Source organism: Tubulanus polymorphus, chromosome 6 (assembly GCF_964204645.1).
Source record: "Tubulanus polymorphus chromosome 6, tnTubPoly1.2, whole genome shotgun sequence".
Classification (NCBI taxonomy): Eukaryota; Metazoa; Nemertea; class Palaeonemertea; order Tubulaniformes; family Tubulanidae; genus Tubulanus; species Tubulanus polymorphus.
The window spans coordinates 21,868,266-21,893,559 of NC_134030.1; the positions used below are offsets into that span (position 1 = coordinate 21,868,266).

The window sequence follows — 25,294 nt, forward strand, 5'->3', positions numbered from 1 at the left end:
CCACTGCCAGGACTGGATGAACCACTGCCAGGACTAGGTGAACCACTGCTAGGACTGGATGAACCGCTGCCAGGACTGGATGAACCACTGCCAGGACTGGGTGAACCACTACCAGGACTGGATGAACCACTACCAGGACTGGATGAACCACTACCAGGACTGGGTGAACCACTACCAGGACTGGGTGAACCGCTGCCAGGACTGGGTGAACCGCTGCCAGGACTGGGTGAACCACTACCAGGACTGGGTGAACCACTGCCAGGACTGGGTGAACCACTACCAGGACTGGGTGAACCGCTGCCAGGACTGGGTGAACCACTACCAGGACTAGGTGAACCACTGCCAGGACTGAGTGAACCACTACCAGGACTGGGTGAAGGTGTAGATGGGACAATGAGTCAGTCATTGACTACGCTTATCTCCTTTACCTATTTAGGTCTTTCACAAGATTGCGTCAAGTTTTTTTTCAACGACGCGATTGAATTCGTAAACGACACTATCTAATTCGTTCGTATACTCCTAATGATAACCAGGGAAGTTCACTCCCGACTACCTGCGATATTAACCAATGCACGTAGCAAGTTGTAACGTATAAAATAGGCAGAAATCTACGTGTTTTTATAATGGCAATAATTGAAACGTATTCTAGTGAGTAAGAGATTAAACTGGAGGGAAACGGTAAGTAAAACATCTGCGAAAATACCTATATATTTACAATCTTAAGTAACATTTGAAAGTGAAAGTACGATTTTACAAATGTGCATTCGTATATGTTGAACTATCTCCCACCGACAGGGATTGAAACTTGTGTCGAATCCCTGTCGAGGGGAGGAAGGTGACGGGATAGGGGTGACTGCAGCCTACTACCGTGACTGCTTTACACAGCGCCAATCATATTCAATAAGGTGACTTGTGTTGTTTGGGTGATGATTAAGAAGGAAAAAGATAAGAATAGTAAAACTGGTACAATTTGCTGACCTTTAGATAGGAATGAATCAGTATATTGATAAACTTATGTCATATCAAACCTGGGTCTTTCATTAAACTATTAGAGGATGGAGCTAGAAATATCTGATTTGAAAAAAAACGAGGGATCTGACAAGATATAGAGTTTAGTAGCAGACTAAAGTAAGCGTAGGATTTTAAAGTGGAAAGAGAATACACTGTTAGATAAAATAACAACTTTTGTGAAAAAGTGAAATCGAAAGTACTTATTTTTGTCTTGTTATTTCGGTTATTATCATATTATACATAGTTTTTTATCGGTCGCAAATTCAAAGTCGATGATAGCGTTTCTATATAAACACATACATGAGACGTGTGAGAAGAACGCGGAGTTTTCTCTACATAACAGTCGATTCCAATGATACCAAGTATCCAAACATATATTTCAAGGTGACACGTTAACGCCTTGAAGATGAACAACTGGATCCGTTTGTTAATTCTACTGCTGGAAATCTCGTTCAATTCAGAAGCTGCATCGATACGAAATAAGAGAAATACTGGTGAGTTAAAATGATGAACTACTTTTAAACTGCAGCGTCCGTTTTTATAGACTGGTATTTCAGCACCTGATGGAGTTGTACTGGACAGTGTGAATGTATTACCGGGTACAAGAATATTACGTATATTGTGTATTTGATATTTCAGCACCTGATGGAGTTGTACTGGACAGTGTGAATGTATTACCGGGTACAAGAATATTACGTATATTGTGTATTTGATATTTCAGCACCTGATGGAGTTGTACTGGACAGTGTGAATGTATTACCGGGTACAAGAATATTACGTATATTGTGTATTTGATATTTCAGCACCTGATGGAGTTGTACTGGACAGTGTGAATGTATTACCGGGTACAAGAATATTACGTATATTGTGTATTCGATATTTCAGCACCTGATGGAGTTGTACTGAACAGTGTCAATGTATTACCGGGTACAAATATATTACTGTCGCAGGAAGGTAAAACTGTTAGTATTACCTGTAAACAGAGCAGCTCTACAGCGACTGGTGTAGAATTCCAGCTACAAGTGTATCATGGAGGGACCTGGACTGCATTACCTACAGCATCAGCACCAGTTTGGGATATTGTACTTGACGCTGGAAACATCTATAAATGTGTGGCCACTAACTCGGCAGGAATAAAGGGAAGTCACATCTATGAATCAGATGTGATCAGTGAGTATGGTGACAATTTGAACTCTAAGAATCGGCTTGTCACGTGATAATTTATTTCTCCTCTGCAACTGAACCTAATTTCAATATTGCTGGGATAGGCTGAAAATAAGCCATGATTATAATTTCCCACAATCAGTTCAGAAAATGGCGAATAGATCGTGACGTAATCTAATTTATGTTTGATCTTCGTTTCGGCGTTAAATTCATTGTTATCTTCAGACAAATTCAAACGTTGACTCTACAAGAACTTATCGTCTTTTCTGAACTGATTGACAGATCTCTGGTACTGACTCGGATGACAATTACTAAACCAGTAGCCTTCATACATTTACTGTTCATTGTCGGTTATCTGACAATACATGTATTTTTGTGCCAAATTTCAACGCTCTTATTCTCTGTGGAAACAAGTCAGCATATCCTTTCATTCAGCACTTATCAAATAATGCTGGGTAAATAGAATAAAAGTTTCCTGTGCACTTGGTATTTTTTGTATATATTTTGTATTGTAGGTATAAAAATAAATGAAAACCCGTGTAAGCTGCATGAATTCAAACCATCACTAGCTTGTACTTGTAAAGCCACTAGTAAGATCGGTAATTCAAACATAGCAGTAAAATGGTATGCTGATGGATTTACTGAAGGTTCAACGGATATTGATCAGATCCCCGATCAAGGCGTAAATACTCCGATGAAAGATGGAGTTATCAACAGGAATCAGATGCGGTTTAATTTAATGCTGTACGCAATATTGATTCAATGTCGGTTATGGAAGTATAATGGGATCGAGTTACCGAAACTAACACTTCAAGAACAAATACTACATCAAACTCCAATGAACGTTACGTGTAAGTTGTATAATATTTTCATGAGAGATTTTTCATACGATATCAGAGTGACAATAATGCATGTTACATCGTTTATTCTATTGGTAACTGCCCATAGTTGGAGATTTAAGAGTTACTATTTCATAACGACTGGTGATCATGCCGATGAAATTCTTTCGTTTTAATATTTGGTCCCAAGAAGGTATTTCGAATACTGAAGCGAATTGTTAATAATAACATTAAAAGGACTAGAATATGATTGTGCATGAATTTGCTTTTGAAATCGAACCTACTAGAAAACGATTTCACCTTCTATGATTAGGCTTAAGATTTTGAGCCCACATGGAAAAATTGCAGCGAAATTGGTAAAAATGTTGACATAAAAAGTTTGTCGTCTTCGGGTATTCTTATGGCTATATCAGGGATTTTTAGTTTGTAATATGGGACAAAGCTTCTTGAACCGGGACAATAGGATCACGCACAACTCACCAGAACAAAGGATTCTTTTCATGAGTGCGATAGATACGCCACCTATCGTTGATATGTATTGTTGCAAAAACAAATAAACTATATTACAATATAATTATGTCGGGAGTTACACCGTTATATTTCCGTCGATTCAAATTTCGACGCCCTTGATAAACACACATTCCTCGGAGCGAAAGTAATATTTTACCATGTTTTATGGACGGACGTTTCCTCACGTAAATCAACGATTTTGCACCGATCAGTGAAATTGAAGTGGACAAACATGATATCATCCAAAAATGTATTTGCATCTTTATCTTTCAGATTTTCCCGATGAAATTCAAACACCAGATACTTTCACCGGAGAACCTGACATTAGAAATGAAGGAGATGTTGTAGAATATACTTGTCGAACAGTGATAGGAAGACCCGATCCTACAGTGATATACCAACAGAAAAGAAGAGGTTCTGAACAATGGGAGCCAATTCCTGATCCACAACCTCGTAAAGTACCTCTCAAAATGGTTTTAAAAGGTTTTGACACGACCTACAAGTTCAAAGCTGATTTCAAACTGCACAATGGAACGTCATTTCGATGTGCTGTAAAGGAGAACCTTACGTTTCCAGAACCTCAGCAATTTAATCCAATCATTGTTTATTGTAAGTAACAGTTTCTTTTTCGAATTCGAGAAATAAATAATTTTCCCTGCAACAATACAGACCCCAGTGGTAGTACAGACCTATCCACACATATAGCATGTCACAATGTAACCATGCTAAGCAGGAACATGGCAGAGTCTCGCGATGTCATCAGGTTCAAATCCCTGCCGAGGGAGGAACGTGGCAGAATCTCGCGATGTCATCAGGTTCGAATCCCTGCCGAGGGAGGAACGTGGCAGAGTCTCACGATGTCATCAGGTTCGAATCCCTGCCGAGGGAGGAACGTGGCAGAGTCTCACGATGTCATCAGGTTCGAATCCCTGCCGAGGGAGGAACGTGGCAGAGTCTCACGATGTCATCAGGTTCGAATCCCTGCCGAGGATGATGGGTCTACTATGACAGGGCTTAAGAACTGTGCTAGGTCAGATATAACTTTTACTAATGTTTTGTTTGTTTTTCAATCAGATTTTGCTGCACCAGTTTACAAGAAATCCAGTGAAAATGAAACAAATGCAGCGTATATTGTAACAGTTAATAGTAACCCATTGACTCAACAAGTTACATGTGACCCTCCAGCTGTCGTTCAAAAACTATCAACCTATCAGTGGAATATAACGATACCTATCGTAAATAGTACCACAACTGACTATAGAGGGCAGTGTTTGGCTGATGGTATTAATGAAAGGGTCATTAATGTCACTGGTTATCATCACGCCCGTCCAACTGATGAACCAGGTAAGATTCCGGGTCACAACTGGGTGAATTCTATCTGATTTTGAACATTAAAATGATTTAATTCCATGAAACATGATAAAACTCGAGGCCATCATCTCTTAACTCGAAATCATTTCTACACAATCAAACAATGTACTTACGAAAGTCGTTATTTTGATAAATTGTCACAAAATAACCTATTAATATATTTCATAGTCTCAATTTACTAAGTCACATTACTGGAGTTGTCTCTATCATTGGGTCTCATTTTACTAGGTGTAAGTCGTCATTCATTTGAGTCGTCACAATTCGTATTCGAATCAGCCACCAGTATTTTACCTAACCTGTAACTCAATTAGATTAGTCAGTACAGCGGATGAGTCTTATGGGAAATCCGTGCGCGATGACGTAATTCTCTGTGTCGTCCGAACTGAATGTATTTTTTGTGAATATATCACATTCAAATATTTCGCAATGATTTAGCATCTTTAACTTTCTATCTTGAGGCTGCTTGACCCAATCAAGGAACAATTAATTTTCTCCCATTTCAAAAACAACTTATATACTTCATTTAGAGAAAATTTGAGCTTTGAAAGTTAAGAAGCAGTTACTTTTTGCTTGACCTATTTAATAATTCAATTCAATTGCTGTTGTTTTTATCAATAGTTACAATGGAACTATTTCTAGCTTTATATAATTCTATTCAATCGCATCACTGATTTGTTTAAATTTCAGTTCCAGAAGAAGGGACTGGGGGAATAGTGTTTGCTGTAATCAGTATACTGATATTACTGATTCTGATAATACTGTTTATACTGTGTCTTTTTGGTTGCTGTAAGTTTTACATAAAACCATCATTTAATCTGAAAAACAATGATAAACAAACTGCAGAATCAGAATACTGTGTTATTTCTAATTGACAGTGCGGTGCAGAAAACCTGATGATGAACTGTGTAGATGTGGAAATTGTAAGTTATGTAATAATTCAAATAAAGAAAGCTAGAAATTGAAAATAGTGCATAAGGCCGAATGTATTCTAGAGCCCTAAGATAACCAGATACAGTTGATACTCAATTATCTGTCCACATTTTTAATCTCGGGACCCTAGTTGCGCAGTATCATTCAAAAAGTGTTCGTAAACTATTAATCTGGTCTTAAGTTGTTAGTTCGGCTACAAAACTAAAACTGTCTTTAACTGGCCTTGAATGTTAGCCATCACTGTGCACATTACAAAACATTTAGTTGAAACACACAATAAAATGATGTTATCTGCAATCGTAGATTTTCCCCTGACAAAACCGGTCTCGATAACTGAGAGTTCATGAGGTCTGAAATCAGTCACACTTCTAGATTATGCTTAAAATTGCATACATGGGCTTAAAGAAACAACACAATTTTGTGTGCTTGCGTTTGACAAAAGATGACGATTCAAAAAATGATTGTATTGTTTTTGTTTTTGTTTTCAGCACTGAATTTCAATAGTATAAGCCGTGAACTAATGATTTGTAATTGTCGCACCGAGGACTCGTCGGACGATGAACTATGTGTTTGTTGTTGCTGTAAGTGTCATAGAAAAATACCATCGTAGAATCGTAGAAAGGATTATCGCAAATTAGAATAATTTGTTTGTTTGTTTTTAGTGACTTGCAAATTACCTGCTGCCGATGAACCTGATAATGAGGATGATTCCTCAGATGAACTGTGTCATTGTTGCTGCTGTGAGTTCTATATATAAACTGATAAAGATTAATAGTCAGTAACTGTAGAATAAACGGTTGTATTATTTTCTATTTGCAGTGGTGTTGAGAAGGGAGCCGTGTACATGTAATTACTGTAAGTTGTATTAACATTGAAAACATTGATGATTAATCCTGCAAAATTAACTGTTATCGTCATTGGATATTCACGAATTCAAGAATGTTTGGAACTTAGAAGAACAGAATGTTATCATTTCTGGGATTCAGCGCGGGTTGGGTCGTAGTTTCAGATGGCTGCAAACGTGAAATGTTGCTACGACCAAACATTCACCGGTTCCGTAAAAATCATTTTGATATAAACCGCCGCCTAGTACCCATAGGAATTAACGCGGAGAAGCTACTATGTAACATCTTTCTCTTCACAAATAACGGTGTTTGAAAAAGTATCCATTTTATAATGTTTAGCATCATTCAACTTTCAATCAATTTTCTAGACACAATACGCGCATTATTCAGACCAGAATTTAGATGCACGAGACGCATTAAAAATCTAAAGCCAGAATATGCGTAATGTTTATTTATTTTCGTCCGACATCGATCACTTTCAGATCTGAATCAGTGCGGTCTAAATAAACCGTCATTTTTATATCTATTACACAGGCAGCATTAATTAGATTATCTAATGGCTAATCAGTAGCGAATGAATTACTCGTAGATGCAGTGTCTTGGGTACAGGCTCGATACAAGTCACTGCGGGGTCATCAATCAACGTTGATAGGTTAAGATTACTTGCCTACGTTAGGTTCTGCATTTTCTCGTTGGGAAGTATCGTTACGTTGTTGGGTGACGATAGTTATACATTATCACATATGCCCGCCGGGTATCGGTAATGAAAACTTGCGTCCGGTTCCTTGTCCCAGTTACCATTTATTGCGAACTAGAAGAAATTCCGTAAATCCGTGATTCCGAAATAGTACCGGTTTAAACTCAAGAAAGTTACGCAGTATCATTGGTTCAATTATCTCATAGCATTAGTATCCATGACTATCTTTAGTGGGTGGCTCCATGAATATCCAAATCACACTGTTTCTTTATTGGGTTGATTTGTCAGGTGAATGTGCATCATGTAAACAAACAGTATTTCTGTTTTCTAATTCACAGTACCGTGTTTGGGTCCGAAATCTAAAGATGTGATTGAATTGTTGCGTTGGACAAGTGAAACCTGGTATGAAAAAGGTAAGATTCTCTCACATGATTTACTGCACATATTCTCAGATATCGGTTTGATGATTTTAGGTGTTGTTTTCTCTTTGTAGATTATGAGAATTGGGTGAAAACACGTGACCACCTGCAGCCAGGTATTTACAGAATTATTAACCCTTTATTTCTATAACATGTAGAATATCTTGCATGAATACAGTTCATAGTTTTAGAGATCATCCACTAATCATCTGAAAGATACACAACTGATTTGCTTCATTATCAAAACCGTAATTATCAATTTAAGTTTATGGTTTGTTAACAACGTAATTTTTGACTATTTTATTGTATGTTTTTGGTAGATGTTTAATACAATTAACTGACAATTATTTCTATCTGTGAAGCACATTTGTAATAATGGCCTCCTAGATTAACTCACTGGATACAATGGAAACTCGTTTACGCAATGAAATAAACCAAATAATTTGGACCAAGAAACTTTTAGATTTTTCAGAAACTATTCCATATTCACGTACTAAATCCTGGACTTCACTTGTAGCAAGTGAGGATCCATCAGGTGCAAGGAGGCAATTCCTTGCTATTTTTAGGGACTGACCTTTTCGTGAGAAAGAAGAAAAAGCATGTGAAAATCCCTGATAATGTGTTTGCCTAAGCGTTGTTGTCGTCGTTAACCGGCGCTTTTTTTCGGCAGTCCTCCAGTTCATGGTGTTTCATCGATCGTCCATTGATGTGTTTGGTTGAATGACTGGACTGGTTCCGGGTCAGGCGTATAGTCTGATCGTGCCTAGAACGCGTCACCACGCATCTAATTTCAAAACGTTTCCCGCGGGAGGACACCCACTAATTTAACCCTCCCTCAAATCCTGGATCCGCCACGTAAGATGCGGCAATTGAGGATTCCCATTGAAAATCAACTATACACGAGAAACGTTTTTGGATGTCGTTTTTTCATGTATATTTGTAGCTAATATTTGTGTTGTTTTGTTTAACAGTTAAAACTGGAGACTTTGAGGTCATTGAAACATTCAGTCCAGGTATATTTGATATTTATTGTAATTTCATTTCAATAAAACAATATAAACTCAGATAATTCAGTTATAAATCAACTACTTGTTCGTAACGTCGATGAATTCATTTAAACAATTAATTCATTGTCAATTTTTCTTTCTAGAAATTGTTAGAATAATTGTCGATGTTTACGGAACTGAGAATGATTGGATGATAATGAGAGATAAGGATAAACAAGGTAAGAGGAGTGATGACTCAGTTGCCAGGGTAAGAGCCAAACCGGCTGATTGGTTTATTGCAACCCGGGGCCGGGTTAATAGACTGGTATTAACTTTAAACCCGGGGTTAGTTTAATTAATTTTCAATTGAGTTAGCCCCCGGGTTAAAGATAATACCAGTCTATAAAACCGGGTCCTGCATACAATACTGTACCGGAATATAACACTTCCCCGGGCCTCCTATCTTCACCCAACAGTAATTCAAACTGTTTGATGCACAGGTTTTTTTTATTATTGAAAAAAATGCTTTCTATATTTCATTTCAGCAATAGCTATCAGAGAATTCATGTTCCAACAGTTATCACATGATGAAAGTAAGTAATTGTTACCTATAGTTAAAGCTATGAACATCACATGTGCTTTATGTGAATATGCACATATGAATTCAGTTGACATGCACTTGTGAGTTATATGCACATGTTCATGTTATTATTTGTTTTACATTCATGAGTAATGCATGCATGTACATGTGAATGATACTTACATGTGAACATGTGCATGTGAGTTTTAACTGCGCATATGGTTTGTTAACACGCACATGTGTTTAAGTTTAAGTAGAGTTTGATCAATGTCTATGTATTTTCAGGTGTGTTAGATTTGGTGAAAGAAATCCTAAGTAAGTTTACGAAACGACTCAGTATTTCCTCTTCAACTCGAATCATCGATTCAAATGTGTTTGTTATTATTTATTGACAGGAAAATACGCGAGAATAAACAATTTAAAAACGAAACTATCAAATGAGATCGGTAAGATTTGATTGAATACAGTTATTGATGTATGAGTTTATTGATTATTATTCTACTGTCAACTCATTTTGTAAATGTATTACAGATACATTACTGAACAAGAACAGGTCAATAGATGGCGCTGATGCAGTTTACAATAGAGATGAAGGTACTTTATTATTCACTGTTCAAATGAAATATTCAACTTTGCTGATAGAAATGTAACGAATTCTATTCAACATGGCCGCATGGCAGCCTTTTGGCAATAATGAATAAACCTGATAAAAGCGACCAGTTTAAAATTTCATCTTAAACATATCAGACTAGAGCTTCAGAAATACTCAAGTTACAACAAAATTATCAAATTTACAATTGTTATTTAAGAAATAAGATGTGATACAAAGGGTAATGATACAATATGATACAGAATTTCAATTAAACTAATTTCAAATCTATTTTTTCCGTGTTTCAGATGTAATTCATGTTAGTTTTATTACGCAATCTAATGAAGAGAAAAGACCCCTGACAGACAAAGAGAAAGAGTTCATCAGAGATGGTCAGTAAAACTATGAATTCTATCTCTGAGTTCAATTTTCACATGTAGTTGACTACACGGGTTACCACGAGTCTTAAGAGTGTTTAAAGAACTTACTGGCGAAAATGGCTTACTTTTTGGAAAAAAGTAGTGATTTACTGTGTCGCTAGTGTTTAGGATTTATCTGTATTTATCGATTTGCAAAATAAAACGAGCGCCAAAGGGAAACTGCTCTGCGTGAATCACACTGAGCGTAGGTTTTTTTCGTAGGTTTCAAATCCCCAGTAAACGGTTATTATGAATTTCATATTTTCAGTTGCTTCAGCAGTTGAATCTATTGTTGATTTCTTTGCTAAAATGTCCGGTAGGTTCCATAAATCATTTCAGTAAAAATACTGTGGAGTTTGTTGTGGAATCATTGAATAATTGGTTTATTTTTACTGTAGATGCTGAATTATGTGAACGAGGAATAGCCAACATTAAACGTAGGTTTTAATTCTCATTTATCCTCAACAGAGTGTATAAAATACATGTGCGCTATAATCTACTGTACATGTTGTACATGTCAGTTCTCTGTACATATTCATGTGAGTTCTCTATATACTTACGTTTGTGTTCGCGATCTGTACATGTACATGTCAGGTCTCTGAAGAATTTGTAAGTTCTGCGGTAAAAACTTTTACTTATATTTCAGCTACTGATGAAATTGCTGGTAAGTTATAATATTCACTATGATGTTTAAACTGGTGCTGAGTCTGTTCAATCATAACTGAAATATCGCTGTATCTTTTTATAGAAATGTTTGTGAAAGAAACACTTGATAAAGAAATTAAACAACAGAATGGTGAGTGTTCAGTTAATCTAGAAATCTATCAGGGGGGGGGGGGTTACAACTGTAAACTGATTACATATTAAACATATTTTGTCTAATTACAGAAATACTCGTCACACAAATAGAAAACCAGAAAGTAACTGATAAAACAAAGATAGGTTTGTTATACAATAAACTAATTATCATAATCTATGGTGATTTATTCAGATGTTGTCAGTAAATCCTGTTAATCAAACTTCTGACATATATGTAAATACAATTACAGATATAGGACTGGCCGACCGGAACCGTTTTGTGTACAAAGATGATTGCGGTAAGACTTAAAATATCAAATATCCTTTTATTATTTTTTGCACTTCATGACAAATCGTTTTAGATTTCTGAGGTATGAATAAAACCAGACATTAGACATGAATTCATCCGCTTTATGGGAAATTCCAGCTTTTATGAAATCCAGATGTATTTGGATAAAATTCTAGTTTGAACTGATCTGGTCAATATTCATGTTATTCTATTCATGTATTCATTTGTAGAATCAGTTTTATTGGCGTCAAGTTTGCAGAAATTAGAAGAGAACAAACATTCTACTGAACTAGATAGAAGTAAGTGTAAACTTTCTTTGTTTGTATGTATGAACCTGTTTTTTGTGCTCTGTGCAAATGGAAATTTTGTGGAGCAATAAATTGTTATTGTAATTGTATGAAACTATTCGGTCACATTTTGTATTGATATCAATATTCTTCATGATTAAAATCAGTTGCGTAGTTACTCGGTTAAATTGTCGGTTCAAAATGAATCATAGCATCATAGTGAAGGATGTCCTAGTTGGCTCTGACAATATCTATGTAACTTCTTCCCTAAAGAATGGCTTCGGGTGGACTTCTGCCAAATGTTCCATTACAGGAAATTAGTTTTTGATCTGATAATTTAGTTGTTTATTTCAAACAAGAATGTTATGCAGGAACAAACTTAATCGTTAGCTTTTTGGTTGTCACGCTATCCAAGAAAGGGTGGCTCTCACAATATTCAGACCATTTCATCAGCAGGATAACTGAGGGTGGATTTTTGTAAAAATGTTGCATTTTTGGAAATTGTTTTGTTATTTTGTTTAATTTCATTGTTCAACTATATTTTCAGGTATCTATCTAATAAGCCGAGATGTTTTAGGTAAGAACTGCTAGTAACAAACTATGATCATTGACGTCTAGGGTCGAAAGCAGACCCTTTAAAAACAAATATCAGCATAAAAACTTAAAAGAGAATTTTTAGTCATTTTTCGTTTATATTTCTCTTGATTTTCTGATATGTCAGAAACTTGTTGGATCGAATTTTTATCAGATATTTAAAAGAGGTTTAGAATAGAAGTGTTATGCTGTGTTTGATCTAACCTCATTGTGAATTATGTTCTTTTTTTAGAAATGAAATTGAAAATCGCAGTTTTTGAATCTATCAAAGGTAAGACTTCATATAGATTGCATCAGAATCAGCCGGGTTTATTCCATCATTTGCCAAGATTCAACCTGAGCTCAATTTGTTTTCTGAGAACTCAATTTCTGTTCTGATGTCATTTTCCTGGTAATTTATCTTGACGAATCACTTTTAGAATTGTACGCTGAACGAGCTGAAAGATTTCAGAATGAACTCAAAGAGAAACTGAAACAAGAGGAAAATGAAGAGAGAAAAAATGAGGAGGAATTGAACAGAATAATTCACAGTTCAGTTTGTCAGGCGTTTAAATCTATCACTGATATGAATGAAAGTAAATATCGATTTTATATCTCAAATTATACATGGACTTAACATGTCACATATTATGTGTTAATGAATGCACATGTAACATGTTCATGTGAATGAATACACATATAACATGCTACATGTTACATGTGAATGAATGCGCATGTAACATGTTCATGTAAATTAATGCACATGTTGCATGTTTAGTTCTCTGATATATTTCAGAAACTCTGATGGATAATAAAGTTGTAGGATATGGAGGTTTGTATATAATTCACATGTTTCAATCACAAACCAGTTTTTATCGTTAATAATCTGTTTGATTTTCTCTATTTATATTTCAGTGAGTCCAGAAGAGATAAGTGAGTTCTGATTGATATTTATAAATATTCCCAGTACAGTAGACTGCGCGCTTGCCTCTGATTTCATGTTGTAATTCGTCATATTTACCTGTTTATAAGTTGCAGTGATTTTCTATATTGATAGATTCTAAACTACGTGAATTAGCCGATAAAGAGTTTGAAGACAGAACAGGTACTGTACACATTACAAAGTGTGAAGACGCTTCAATGGATTGATTTGATATCGGTTACCCTAGATCCCGAGTGTCGTACATAGAAAGCAAGCTAACCAGTAGACCATAGACGTATAAACTAGTCTAGTTTATACGCTCATGAGTAGACCAATAGAACTGTTTAGTGTTTATACAGCTTGTCCTATATGGGTAACGCTGTGACCTTTTTGTGCCCAAAAAAAGTTCATTTTCGCCCTGATTTCCGAGACCTGTAGTTTCCGAACGGTTTCCCATTTTTCATTGAAGTTCGTTATGGATATTTTTCGAAGGGCTCTTAAACATATCAGATGGGCTGACGTTGAATAATGGAATTTAGTAATGTTTTAAATTGTATTGATGTTTATGATCAATGTTTATTACAGTCGGTATAAAGACACTTGAAGAAATATTGCCTCTAAAACTGAATATACCGCACCAAATCAGCACTGGTAAGTGACTACAGTGAAACTGTATGTTTGAATTGGAATTCAATACAGTAAACTTTAAATTTGTCGAGAATCAGGAAAATCGCAAACTTAAGGAATCTTTATTTGAATTTAATCTAATTTGTAGACTTGTATTCAGCTGGACGAGATCCAGTTATTCTGCCGAATCGAGCAGGTATTGTATAAGTCCGTAAAAAACTTAAGATAACCAGTTTAATTCCATTCCATAATCATGCCGTTATCAAACGCCAACATATTTCAGGGAATAAATCCCGCAAATCTAAATTCAGTGGAAATACCATTCTTTATAATGCCTTGTACTTCATCGGTCCCAACTGTTGCATCATGAAGGACTTTCACTGTGAACAAAATTTGAGTTTTTTAAGAGCATTAGCCTGAAATATTCTGCAACTGATCTTTGTCCCTGAAAGGACGATTAATTCTTCTAAGTTCTTGTAACGAATCCTTAAACTGCTCGTTATTAAAACCAGAAAATGCTCTTCCGTCATATACCTAATTGTGAGGTTAAGGCCCTGATAATGGTGTTCTAACCCTGGTTTACTGGTATTTTTGATGTCAAAATGCAAACTTAAAGCAATAACGGTTTTAAAATGAAACCGCACTCAATGAATGTTGTGTCTATGTTTGCTGTTTTTATGTGAATTTCAGTGGAATATTTCAAGGATGAATTCATTAGCGCAATACAATCTGATGAATTATTGAAAACTGCTACTCGAACTGCTTTAGTTAACAGTAAGTTACATCTACAGTAAACTACATTTACATCTACAGTAAACTACATTTACATCTACAGTAAACTACATTTACATCTACAACAAACTACATTTACATCTACAGTAAACTACATTTAATACATCTACAATCAACAATTAGATACATTTATTCACTAAGATTGTCAATCATAGAAATTTGTTTGTGGTTTTTTAGAATCAAGTAAAATCAACGAATTGTTGAGGAAAGAAAAGTCGAATGGTAATATTGTTTGATGAAATGTGGATAAGATGTTTGCTTTTACGAACCGAAAAATAATTCAAACGTTTTTCTTCTATTTCTTAGTTAATAGAATTTATGATGAAGTGAAAAATAGAATAGAATCAATGTCTACAGGTTTGTATTTTAATGATTTTCTATCAATTCTTGCATTTAAATGTCGGATATATTTCGATCCTCGTGTTGAGGTTTCTTTTCATAAAGCATATTATAATATATCATATTTCGCATAACGCAGTGGCTACTCGTACGAATAATTCCGTAGGCTATTCGTACGCACCCGTCGGATAGCTCTGGAATTATGTGTACGGGAAGGGATAGGGTTAGGGTAAGGTGAGGCTATATGTAGTTAAAACATTCGACCGACCGTCAGCGAGCTCGGTGGTCTAGTGGTACGATGCCGGCTAGTAATTTACTAGCCCGGGTTCGAGTCTCGCTCAATCCGCTCTATTTTTCTCTAACTCTATTCTCCACACTTTCCTTGAATTTTTTGCTAAGTCGTGCACCTCTGTACGCATGCGCGGCGTTAATCGGCCAATCAGCGACAGTTATTAGCGTACAGATCCTAGTCCCGTACGAATAGTCTCCAGAGTAATCCGTACGGGTCCGTACGAGTAGCCACAGCGTTCTCATAAACATGTCATATCATATTATAAACCACTAGCATATACAATAATAATATATAAAATGTGATTTTGAAGGTGATGAGTTTTGTTTTACTTTTTATCACGGATTGATTCATTGCTGAATTTACGTTATTATTTCTATTTGTGATTTCAGAGGAATTAAATGAACGAGGAATCGTAGTTTATAGAAGTGAGTAAAAGTCAATTTGTCTGATTTGAATTCTAATCTGTTCATCAATTCCATAGTTTTCCTGCTCCATAGTTACCCTGATCCCATATACTCCTAACAAGAGACTCCCAACACTAGAATCATAACCCCTCAGTTTTTTAAATTCAGATTTAGATCAAATTAAGTAAGAATTTTATAGTAAAAGTGAACTGTATGAATTTATCTGTTTAGATCTACTCAATGTTTATATAAGAATTATTGTTGTTTTCTGTTTTTTTTCAGTAAAAGATGAAATAGCGAGTAAGTACTGATAACAACTTCCATGTTAAAGTTTAGATAAATATATATATATGTCATGTCCTGTTTTAAATAGTAGTGGTTCTTATTAAAATCCAGTGAAACCGTTTTACAGATGATGAAAATACTTCCTTCAAGACTAAAGGAAGGATTGTGAAAGAAGAACATGTTTCCCTCTCCCTGCAGTAATCTATTGTGTTTATTCTGTTTCAGTGTTTCATATCAGACCAATTATTGCAAACAGAATCCAAACGGAATTTAAAGGTGAATACATTGTGTTGACTGTTAAGTGTTTTAATTAACAAATTAAATCGGTACCGAGAGTAAGAGTGGTCGACTGGTACTGAGTAAGGGTGGCGGTCGACTGGTACTGAGTAAGGGTGGCGGTCGACTGGTACTGAGTAAGGGTGAAGGTCGACTGGTACTGAGTAAGGGTGAAGGTCGACTGGTACTGAGTAAGGGTGAAGGTCGACTGGCACTGAGTAAGGGTGAAGGTCGACTGGTACTGAGTAAGGGTGAAGGTCGACTGGTATTGAGTAAGGGTGAAGGTCGACTGGTACTGAGTAAGGGTGAAGGTCGACTGGTACTGAGTAAGGGTGAAGGTCGACTGGCACTGAGTAAGGGTGAAGGTCGACTGGTACTGAGTAAGGGTGAAGGTCGACTGGCATTGAGTAAGGGTGGCGGTCGACTGGTACTGAGTAAGGGTGGCGGTCGACTGGTACTGAGTAAGGGTGGCAGTCGACTGGTACTGAGTAAGGGTGGCAGTCGACTGGTACTGAGTAAGGGTGAAGGTCGACTGGTACTGAGTAAGGGTGAAGGTCGACTGGTACTGAGTAAGGGTGGCGGTCGACTGGTACTGAGTAAGGGTGAAGGTCGACTGGTACTGAGTAAGGGTGGCAGTCGACTGGTACCGAGAGTAAGGGTGAAGGTCGACTGGTACTGAGTAAGGGTGGCGGTCGACTGGTACTGAGTAAGGGTGAAGGTCGACTGGTACTGAGTAAGGGTGGCAGTCGACTGGTACTGAGTAAGGGTGGCAGTCGACTGGTACTGAGTAAGGGTGGCAGTCGACTGGTACTGAGTAAGGGTGAAGGTCGACTGGTACTGAGTAAGGGTGAAGGTCGACTGGTACTGAGTAAGGGTGAAGGTCGACTGGTACTGAGTAAGGGTGAAGGTCGACTGGTACTGAGTAAGGGTGGCAGTCGACTGGTACTGAGTAAGGGTGGCAGTCGACTGGTACTGAGTAAGGGTGAAGGTCGACTGGTACTGAGTAAGGGTGAAGGTCGACTGGTACTGAGTAAGGGTGGCGGTCGACTGGTACTGAGTAAGGGTGAAGGTCGACTGGTACTGAGTAAGGGTGGCAGTCGACTGGTACCGAGAGTAAGGGTGAAGGTCGACTGGTACTGAGTAAGGGTGGCGGTCGACTGGTACTGAGTAAGGGTGAAGGTCGACTGGTACTGAGTAAGGGTGGCAGTCGACTGGTACTGAGTAAGGGTGAAGGTCGACTGGTACTGAGTAAGGGTGAAGGTCGACTGGTACTGAGTAAGGGTGAAGGTCGACTGGTACTGAGTAAGGGTGAAGGTCGACTGGTACTGAGTAAGGGTGGCAGTCGACTGGTACTGAGTAAGGGTGAAGGTCGACTGGTACTGAGTAAGGGTGAAGGTCGACTGGTACTGAGTAAGGGTGAAGGTCGACTGGTACTGAGTAAGGGTGAAGGTCGACTGTATTTTGTAGGAGGATATTTGACGCTGTAGCAACATAAATAGTTTACATCATCAGTCGATATCACAGTTGTTTCTAATCAACAATGTATAATTACAGATTCACTAGAGACTGTTTTAGAAGAGAAATGTAAAGAGGCTCTCAATTGGTGGCCATCAAAACACTGGGCATATGATATATTTCGCGCGAGTAAGTTCACAGTGAAATCAGTTTGTAATTTATAATAGAATTCTATTGTATAAAAACTTGTCTATTGTTTATTACATATAGTGTCTGTACTCAGTGAATTTACCAGTACAACTTTAAAGATAAACACAGGTTATTGGAAACAAGTCAAACAATGTTTCGGTAAATAATAAATTCATGTTTCACTACTGATTCTTTTTCAATGATCTGATTTTAAGGATGATCAATAATTGTTTGTTTTGTTTGAATAGGAGATGAAATTGACAGTGAAACAAATACAACTGAACTGACAGAAATAGGTGAATATCAATACAACAACATAATATTTCCAGATTAACAAAAATTATTTCGAATTTTGCGTTGAATTCATTGAAGATCGAAATTCATCAATGTGATCAGATCTTTAGAGGCATCTGTTTTGGTTCATGGGTTACACAGTATTATCAGTTGAATTCTCGGCTCAAAATCAATCATAGCTTGAAAAAACCATGTTTAGAGTGTGAAACTAAGAGGTGTTTGAAAATCGTCACTCTTTGGTAACATTTTGTATAGATGTGAAAATTTAATTTGTTTATAGTTGATGGATGTTTGGGTGAATGCATTAAAACAATGAGTGATAAATGGAACACTGGTGAGTACCCCTCATATAATGGCTGATAAGGGCCATGAAAATATTTCCTGACCAAAAATTATTTCGTCATGAAAAATAATATTCCATCGAAAAATGTTCGTAAGTAAAAATAATTTCGTTGTGAAAAATAAATTCTCATCAAAAATATTCATAAGCTAAAATAATTTTATTAATAATCGCCTCCTAAATATAGGCGTGAGAAAAAATAATTCCGCTATGAAAAATAAATCGCCTTCCTTCAAAATATATTCCGATGACAAGATATTTTTGCAGCGTAAAAATAATTGTGGGTTTTTCCGTTAGTGCACGCGTGCGCGCACGCGCTAGTCGCTAGTCACCCCTGATCTAGCCCTAAGTATAGTATAGTGGTACACACTGTGTGCATAATATACTTAAACTACACGGGCACAGCTCTCACTTACACATGAATCAGGGTACTACGGTAGAGCTTTGGTTTATTTTTATCCTGAAATTTTTTGATGAGTCCTTGTGAACTAACTTTAGGAAGGGTGGGATGGTGGTGATGTCGTTGGGTCCATGTGAACACAAATTATGTAGAGGCATTTAAATGAGGCTATTCAGAGTTGAAACAAACTGCAAAGTGAACAAGGTTAAGCGACAGTTTTCTATGAGGTTTAATTTCATGTTTTGTTATTTCTAGGCGATTTTAAGAACCGCAAGATGATTGTAGGGAAAGGTAAATATTCCGTATATAATTCCCTTAGAACCGGTTCTATAGTCATCATTACAATTGAGACCAGTCTAAGACGGTCTCGGTTCTACAGCCAATAAACAACTTAGAACCAGTCGTAAGATTTAAGACGAATTTTGGATTCAATTTTCGATTATGGAGCCGGCCACTGGTTATATCAATGAAAAACCAATTTCATCATGAAAATCTGTTTGATTTTCTATCCATTTATATTTCAGCGAGTCCAGAAGAGATAAGTGAGTTCTGAGATGAGTAGAATTTATTTTAGATTTTCACTATTTTGATCTATAAAGTGATTGTTATGTATCCAGTGACAGGTATCTGTGTGAACTGGTGACCAAAATCACAAATAATTAATTAATTGTCTTCACTAAAATAGAAACCAGTTGTCAATATCATCCCATGGTGGACCTAAAACCTTAAGTCGCACTTATCTGTTTATCAGACAGTTGTAGTCAGCGCTTGCCTCTGATTTTGTGGAACCAGTGAATAATAGTGACGTCGAATTACAAGTCACACTAGTTTGTTTAAGTCAGTGATTTTCTATATTGATAGATTTTAAACTACATGAATTTGCCGATAAAGAGTTTGAAGAAAGGAAACGTGAGAGAGGTACTGTACACATTACAAAGTGTGAAATTCAACATGTTTTATGTTTTAAATCTTATTGATGTTTATTATCAATGTTTATTACAGTCGGTAGATTTAATCAAATAAAGACACCTGATGATCACATAAAGACACAAGATGCATCATTCGAATGGGTAAAGACACTTGAAGAAATATTGCCTCTAAAACTGGATATACCGGCACAACTCCGCTCTGGTAAGTGACTATACTGAAAAACTGCATGTCTGAATTTGAATTCAATACAGTAAACTCTGCCTGGAATAAACTGTTATTATTTCACCGAGTTGAGAATCAGGCAAATCCTTTTATCAAAAAACTTTCAGTATTTTCAAAATGTTAAGATTCCATTTAAATTTCTGTAGATTTAGATTCAGCTGGACGAGATGCAGTTATTCTGCCGGATCGAGCAGGTATTGTATAAGTTAAGTCTGTAAAAACTTAAGGTAACCCGTCACTGCCCTCATAACGCCAACATATTTCAGGGAACAAATTCCGCAAATCTAAATTCAATGGAAATACCATTCTTTATAACGCTATGTATTTCATTGGTCCCAAAAGACTTTAACTGTGATAACAAAATTTTCAAAGGTTTTTTATGCCTGAGATATTCTGCGACTGATCTTTGTCCCTGAAAGGACGAATAATTCTGCTAAGTTCTTGAAAATCCTTAAACTGCTCGTTAGGAATACCAGAAAATGCTCTTCTATCATATGCCGGATTTTGAGGAACAGACCCTGAAAATGGTGTTCTAATCCAGGTTTACTTTTCTTTTGTATGTCCAGAAGAGAATGTCTTTTAGTAATAATAATAATTAATAATATTAATAATAATTAATAATATTAATAATAATAATAATAATAATAATGATGATGATGACGATGACGATGACGATGACGATGACGATGACTATTTAAAGCGACAACAGTTTTAAATTCAGAAACCACACTCAATGAATCCTGTGTTTGCTGTTTTTATATGAATTTCAGTGGAATATTTCAAGGATGAATTCATTATTGCAATACAATCTGATGAATCATTGAAAACTGCTACTCAAACTGCTTTAGATAACAGTAAGTTACATCTACAGTAAACTGCATTTGTGTTCATCTGTAAGACTACATTTACATCTACAGTAAACTAAATTTACATCTACAGTAAACTACATTTATATCTACAATAAACTACATTTTCATACATCTACAATCAACAATTAGATACGTTTATTCACTAAGATTGTCAATCATAGAAATTTGTTTGTGGTTTTTTTAGAATCAAGTAAAATCAACGAATTGTTGAGGAAAGAAAAGTCGAATGGTAAAATTGTTTGATAAAATGCGGATGCGATGTTTGTTTTCACGAACCGAAAAATAATTCAAACGTTTTTCTTCTATTTCTTAGTTAATAGAATTTATGGTGAAGTGAAAAAGAGAATAGAATCAATATCTACAGGTTTGTATTTTCATGATCTTCTATCAATTCTTGCATTTAAATGTCGGATATAATATATCCGACATTTAAATGCGAAATATTATTTCGATCCTCGTGTTGAGATTTTTTTGTCATATAGCATATTATAATATATCATATTTCTCATAAACATATCATATCATACCACTATCATATACAATGTCATCAAGTACATATATAAAATACGTATATCACATATCATATCACGTCATATCATATCATTTATGCTTGTAAAATGTGATTTTGAAGGTGATGAGTTTTGTTTTATTTTTATCACGAATTGATACATTGCTGAATTTACGTTCAACTTCTATTTGTGATTTCAGAGGAATTAAATGAACGAGGAATCGTAGTTTATAGAAGTGAGTTAAAGTCAATTTGTGTGATTTGAATTCTAATCTGTTCATCAATTCCATATCCTGCTCCATAGTTACCCTGATCCCATATACTCCTCACAAGAGACTCCCAACACTAGCATCATAACCCCCCAGTTATTTTTAATTCAGATCTAAATCAAATTAAGAATTTTATAGTAAAAGTGAACTGTATGAATTTATCTGTTTAGATCTACACAATGTTTATATATGAATTATTGTGTTTTCTGTTTTTCAGTAAAAGATGAAACAGCGAGTAAGTACTAATAACAACTGAATCGTTAAAGTCTTCATAAACAGATATTTGTCATGTCCAGTTTTGAATAGTAGTGGTTCTAATTGAGCGCTAAATCCAGTAAACCGTTTTACAGATGATGAAAATACTTCCTTCAAGACAAAAGGAAGGATTGTGAAAGAAGAACATGTTTCCCTCTCCCTGCAGGAATCTATTGTGTTTATTCTGTTTCAGTGAAACACATCAAACCAATTATTGAAAACAGAATCCAAACGGAATTTAAAGGTGAATACTGTTGACTGTTAGGTGTTTTAATTAACAAATTAAACCGGTACCGAGAGTACGAGTGGTGGTCGACTGGTCCCAAATAAGGGCGAAGGTCAACTGGTACTGAGTAAGGGCGAAGGTCGACTGTATTTTGTAGGATATGTGACGCTTTAGTAGCATTATTAGTTTACATCATCAGTCAATGTTGTAATAGTTTCTAATCAACATTGTATATTTACAGATTCACTAGAGACTGTTTTAAAGGGGAAATGTAAAAAGGCTCTCAGTATGTGGTCATCAAAACACTGGGCATATGATATATCTACTGCGTGTAAGTTCACAGAGAAATCAGTTTGTGATTTACATTAGAATTCTATTGTATAAAAACTTGTCTATTGTTTATTACATATAGTGTCTGTACTCAGTGAATTTACCAGTAGAACTTTAAAGACAAACACGGGTTATTGGAAACAAGTCAGAGAATGTTTCGGTAAATGATTAATTCTTGTTTCACATCTGAATTGTTTTAGTGATCTGATTTTTTATGTTTTGAATAATAATTATTTGTTCTGTTTGAATAGGAGATGAAATTAACAGTGAAACAAATACAACTGAACTGACAAAAATAGGTGAATATAAAAAAATTCAGATAAACAGAAATATAGTATTGAATTCATTGAAGATGAAATTCATCAATTTAATCAGATCTTCACAGAGACCTGTTTTGATTCAGAGCAATTTGAACTAATTTCAAACTAAGAGCGCTTGAAAGTCCCGACCCTTTGGTCACAGTTTGAATCAATGTGAAAATTTATTTTTGTTTATAGTTACTGAGTGTTTGGGGGAATGCACTAAAACAATGCGTGATAAATGGAATACTGGTGAGTACCCCTCATGAGTACTTCATATGAGTACTCCTCATGAGGACCTCTCATAAGTACGTCTCTTGAGTACTTTTCATGAGTGAGTACCGTATTCAAATAACTATCAGCCATCTTGAGTACGTTAAGTAGAGGACTCAAATACAAATCGGAAACTGAGTACCCGAGTACCATATAGAAACTATCAGAAGTTTAGTGAGTAACACAAAATAACTAATCTTCTTTGAGCTTTAATTTCATGTTTTAATATTTTTAGACGATTTCAAGGAGAAATTCAAGCTCTACGGGATGATTGTAGATTCAGGTAGATATGAAAATTCATTCACAGGCAAAAGATGAGACTCAAGCTTGAATTGAAATAAACTGGTCCCTAAATCGCCATCAAACTGTTTAATAAAGTTTTCTAACTTAAATTCTGTCTCTCAGTTTCAGTTCAGTTTAGTTTATTCACTCCACAAGTTATAATAACATTGCACAGAGCACAAAAGTAGCGCATAGATTACAGCATATTACAAAAAATATAATGATAGTATTAATAATAATTATATTTATAATAATAACAATTATGATAATAGTAAAAATAATAATACTAATAGTGATAGCAATAATATAATACTTATAATAATAATTGTAATTATAATGAAATTATAATGCAAAAGATGAGGCGGAATAAACCATTTTACAGTTGCTAGCCGCCATTTTGTTAGGGTACTTTTGTCCCGTATTGTTGGGTCATTTTTTTCTCCTTTTTAAAAACTATCTGTGATGCGTGTTGTATCATATTTCATCTGTCCCTGAATGGATTTTGACAGTTTCAGCAACATTCAAACCGCGTGAATCTCTAGTTTTCAGTTATGTAAAAATCATTTCTCAAATTTACAACAATGCGACATGAGAGCGATATAAAAATCGGTGGTCAGTTTTTGCCGTGCGCATAGAAATCAAGGGTACTGAAATTTGAAGTTCGTTATTTTCAGAAATAATTTTTTAAAAAACCCAAACATTTCAAGAACTGTGCGCATAAATGCCCTCTTTCAGGTGAACTTTGAAATGTTAAGATATCTTGCCTAGTTTTTTTCCTATGGCACTTTAACTGCAGCGCGTGTATTGTCATTCCGAGATTCGGCGCTGTTTTCTTTGCGTGTATTTCAGTATATGGGAGTTATTTCTTCATTTTCACTACGAGTTGTTAGGTTTGCTAGTGAGGTAGTCATTCGATCAACTTTTTCGTTTACTTCCGGTAGAATGCTGATTTTCTGAAGGATTTCCTGGAGCAGAGTCTCGATGTTGCTGCAGCTCTTACACTAGTTGGTGGACATTTTTGTTCCTTTTCTTTTTCAGTATCGCTTTTTTGCGCACGCATTTGTTAACGGGAATACTGAGCGGTCATGTCAGATTGACGACTGCAATAACGGGAATAATGAGCGACCGGGAGTCACAAGCTTTGGTTGTTTACAGCTCGGTACTTTTTGTTCAGTAGAGCGGAACGATTTGAGTTCGGATCGGTTGTGTATGTCGAGTATGCACCACGATTGAATTAAAAATGGCGACTTATTTGAAGCAATTCCAATTTAAACACAAAACCAACAGAACCAACAAAAAGAAAAGTCAATATCTGACGAACGGCGATTTCTGCAGAGCCGTCTTTCTTACACTATAACGATCTCCTCAACTTTGCGCTAATTTAATATCAGCTGATTTGTGTTAAACGTGTTAAGCAACTATTAAAGTTTGAGCACACTCACGTACGGTTTTCCTCGGTGAAACACGGTCTAGGGCAGCTCTTGTGGCTTCAGATGCTGCCCAACGGTTCCTTCGACAGTATTCCAAAGTTCGAAAGTGTTTAGATTTTAAACGTAGTCACTGTTTTACTTTGAGCGGTAATGTTTAAGGACTATAGCGAAAACACGTCGACCGATTCCGCCATCTTGAATTGTCTACATCCATCTTGCACGTGCTGGTCGCGGAGTAAATATTCTAATTTCTTAGAGAATGTCATTGAGTTAACCATTAATTGTTGTTTACAAATACAAATGTTTTCGACAAACCGCAGTCATCAAAAATCTTAATAAATAACAGTCAGGGGCTCTTAAACCTATCCTTAAGATACAGGTTGAAAGATATTTTATAGAGAATGTTGCATTAAGTTTAGTTTGTTTGCACGAAATCATTTTAACCCACAAGTTTATGATTCTACACTTAACAATTGTAG

At 35.9% G+C, this 25,294-nt stretch overlaps 1 protein-coding gene across 3 annotated transcripts in view; it reads left to right on the forward strand.

Annotated features, from left to right (window-relative positions):
* Positions 1-521: 521 nt before the first annotated feature.
* The window catches only part of LOC141906847 (uncharacterized), a 30,578-nt gene continuing 5,805 nt past the window's right edge, over positions 522-25,294 (forward strand). Inside the window, exons 1-61 of one of the 3 annotated variants that reach the window (XM_074796282.1) lie at positions 522-678; positions 1,396-1,505; positions 1,897-2,181; positions 2,691-3,026; positions 3,798-4,133; positions 4,599-4,868; positions 5,583-5,681; positions 5,771-5,815; positions 6,314-6,406; positions 6,488-6,565; positions 6,645-6,680; positions 7,706-7,780; positions 7,861-7,902; positions 8,758-8,799; positions 8,937-9,011; positions 9,318-9,365; positions 9,638-9,667; positions 9,748-9,798; positions 9,884-9,946; positions 10,250-10,333; positions 10,629-10,676; positions 10,759-10,797; positions 11,007-11,024; positions 11,109-11,156; positions 11,249-11,302; positions 11,410-11,457; positions 11,678-11,746; positions 12,282-12,311; positions 12,561-12,599; positions 12,748-12,903; positions 13,104-13,139; positions 13,223-13,240; positions 13,365-13,412; positions 13,815-13,880; positions 14,005-14,052; positions 14,547-14,630; positions 14,826-14,870; positions 14,955-15,005; positions 15,669-15,704; positions 15,966-15,983; positions 16,194-16,244; positions 17,799-17,888; positions 17,970-18,047; positions 18,137-18,184; positions 18,463-18,516; positions 19,178-19,213; positions 19,447-19,464; positions 19,784-19,840; positions 19,925-20,053; positions 20,221-20,268; positions 20,845-20,928; positions 21,128-21,172; positions 21,257-21,307; positions 21,652-21,687; positions 21,938-21,955; positions 22,169-22,219; positions 22,443-22,532; positions 22,614-22,691; positions 22,783-22,830; positions 23,029-23,082; positions 23,339-23,386. In XM_074796282.1, coding sequence (XP_074652383.1) covers positions 1,418-1,505; positions 1,897-2,181; positions 2,691-3,026; positions 3,798-4,133; positions 4,599-4,868; positions 5,583-5,681; positions 5,771-5,815; positions 6,314-6,406; positions 6,488-6,565; positions 6,645-6,680; positions 7,706-7,780; positions 7,861-7,902; positions 8,758-8,799; positions 8,937-9,011; positions 9,318-9,365; positions 9,638-9,667; positions 9,748-9,798; positions 9,884-9,946; positions 10,250-10,333; positions 10,629-10,676; positions 10,759-10,797; positions 11,007-11,024; positions 11,109-11,156; positions 11,249-11,302; positions 11,410-11,457; positions 11,678-11,746; positions 12,282-12,311; positions 12,561-12,599; positions 12,748-12,903; positions 13,104-13,139; positions 13,223-13,240; positions 13,365-13,412; positions 13,815-13,880; positions 14,005-14,052; positions 14,547-14,630; positions 14,826-14,870; positions 14,955-15,005; positions 15,669-15,704; positions 15,966-15,983; positions 16,194-16,244; positions 17,799-17,888; positions 17,970-18,047; positions 18,137-18,184; positions 18,463-18,516; positions 19,178-19,213; positions 19,447-19,464; positions 19,784-19,840; positions 19,925-20,053; positions 20,221-20,268; positions 20,845-20,928; positions 21,128-21,172; positions 21,257-21,307; positions 21,652-21,687; positions 21,938-21,955; positions 22,169-22,219; positions 22,443-22,532; positions 22,614-22,691; positions 22,783-22,830; positions 23,029-23,082; positions 23,339-23,386 — 4,387 coding nt within the window. In that variant the 5' untranslated portion in view covers positions 522-678; positions 1,396-1,417. Of the gene's footprint in view, positions 679-1,238; positions 1,506-1,896; positions 2,182-2,690; positions 3,027-3,797; positions 4,134-4,598; positions 4,869-5,582; positions 5,682-5,770; positions 5,816-6,313; positions 6,407-6,487; positions 6,566-6,644; positions 6,681-7,705; positions 7,781-7,860; positions 7,903-8,757; positions 8,800-8,936; positions 9,012-9,317; positions 9,366-9,637; positions 9,668-9,747; positions 9,799-9,883; positions 9,947-10,249; positions 10,334-10,628; positions 10,677-10,758; positions 10,798-11,006; positions 11,025-11,108; positions 11,157-11,248; positions 11,303-11,409; positions 11,458-11,677; positions 11,747-12,281; positions 12,312-12,560; positions 12,600-12,747; positions 12,904-13,103; positions 13,140-13,222; positions 13,241-13,364; positions 13,413-13,814; positions 13,881-14,004; positions 14,053-14,546; positions 14,631-14,825; positions 14,871-14,954; positions 15,006-15,668; positions 15,705-15,965; positions 15,984-16,193; positions 16,245-17,798; positions 17,889-17,969; positions 18,048-18,136; positions 18,185-18,462; positions 18,517-19,177; positions 19,214-19,446; positions 19,465-19,783; positions 19,841-19,924; positions 20,054-20,220; positions 20,269-20,844; positions 20,929-21,127; positions 21,173-21,256; positions 21,308-21,651; positions 21,688-21,937; positions 21,956-22,168; positions 22,220-22,442; positions 22,533-22,613; positions 22,692-22,782; positions 22,831-23,028; positions 23,083-23,338; positions 23,387-25,294 lie in introns of those variants that run through there. The other 2 variants (XM_074796284.1, XM_074796283.1) reach the window with 2 other exon arrangements.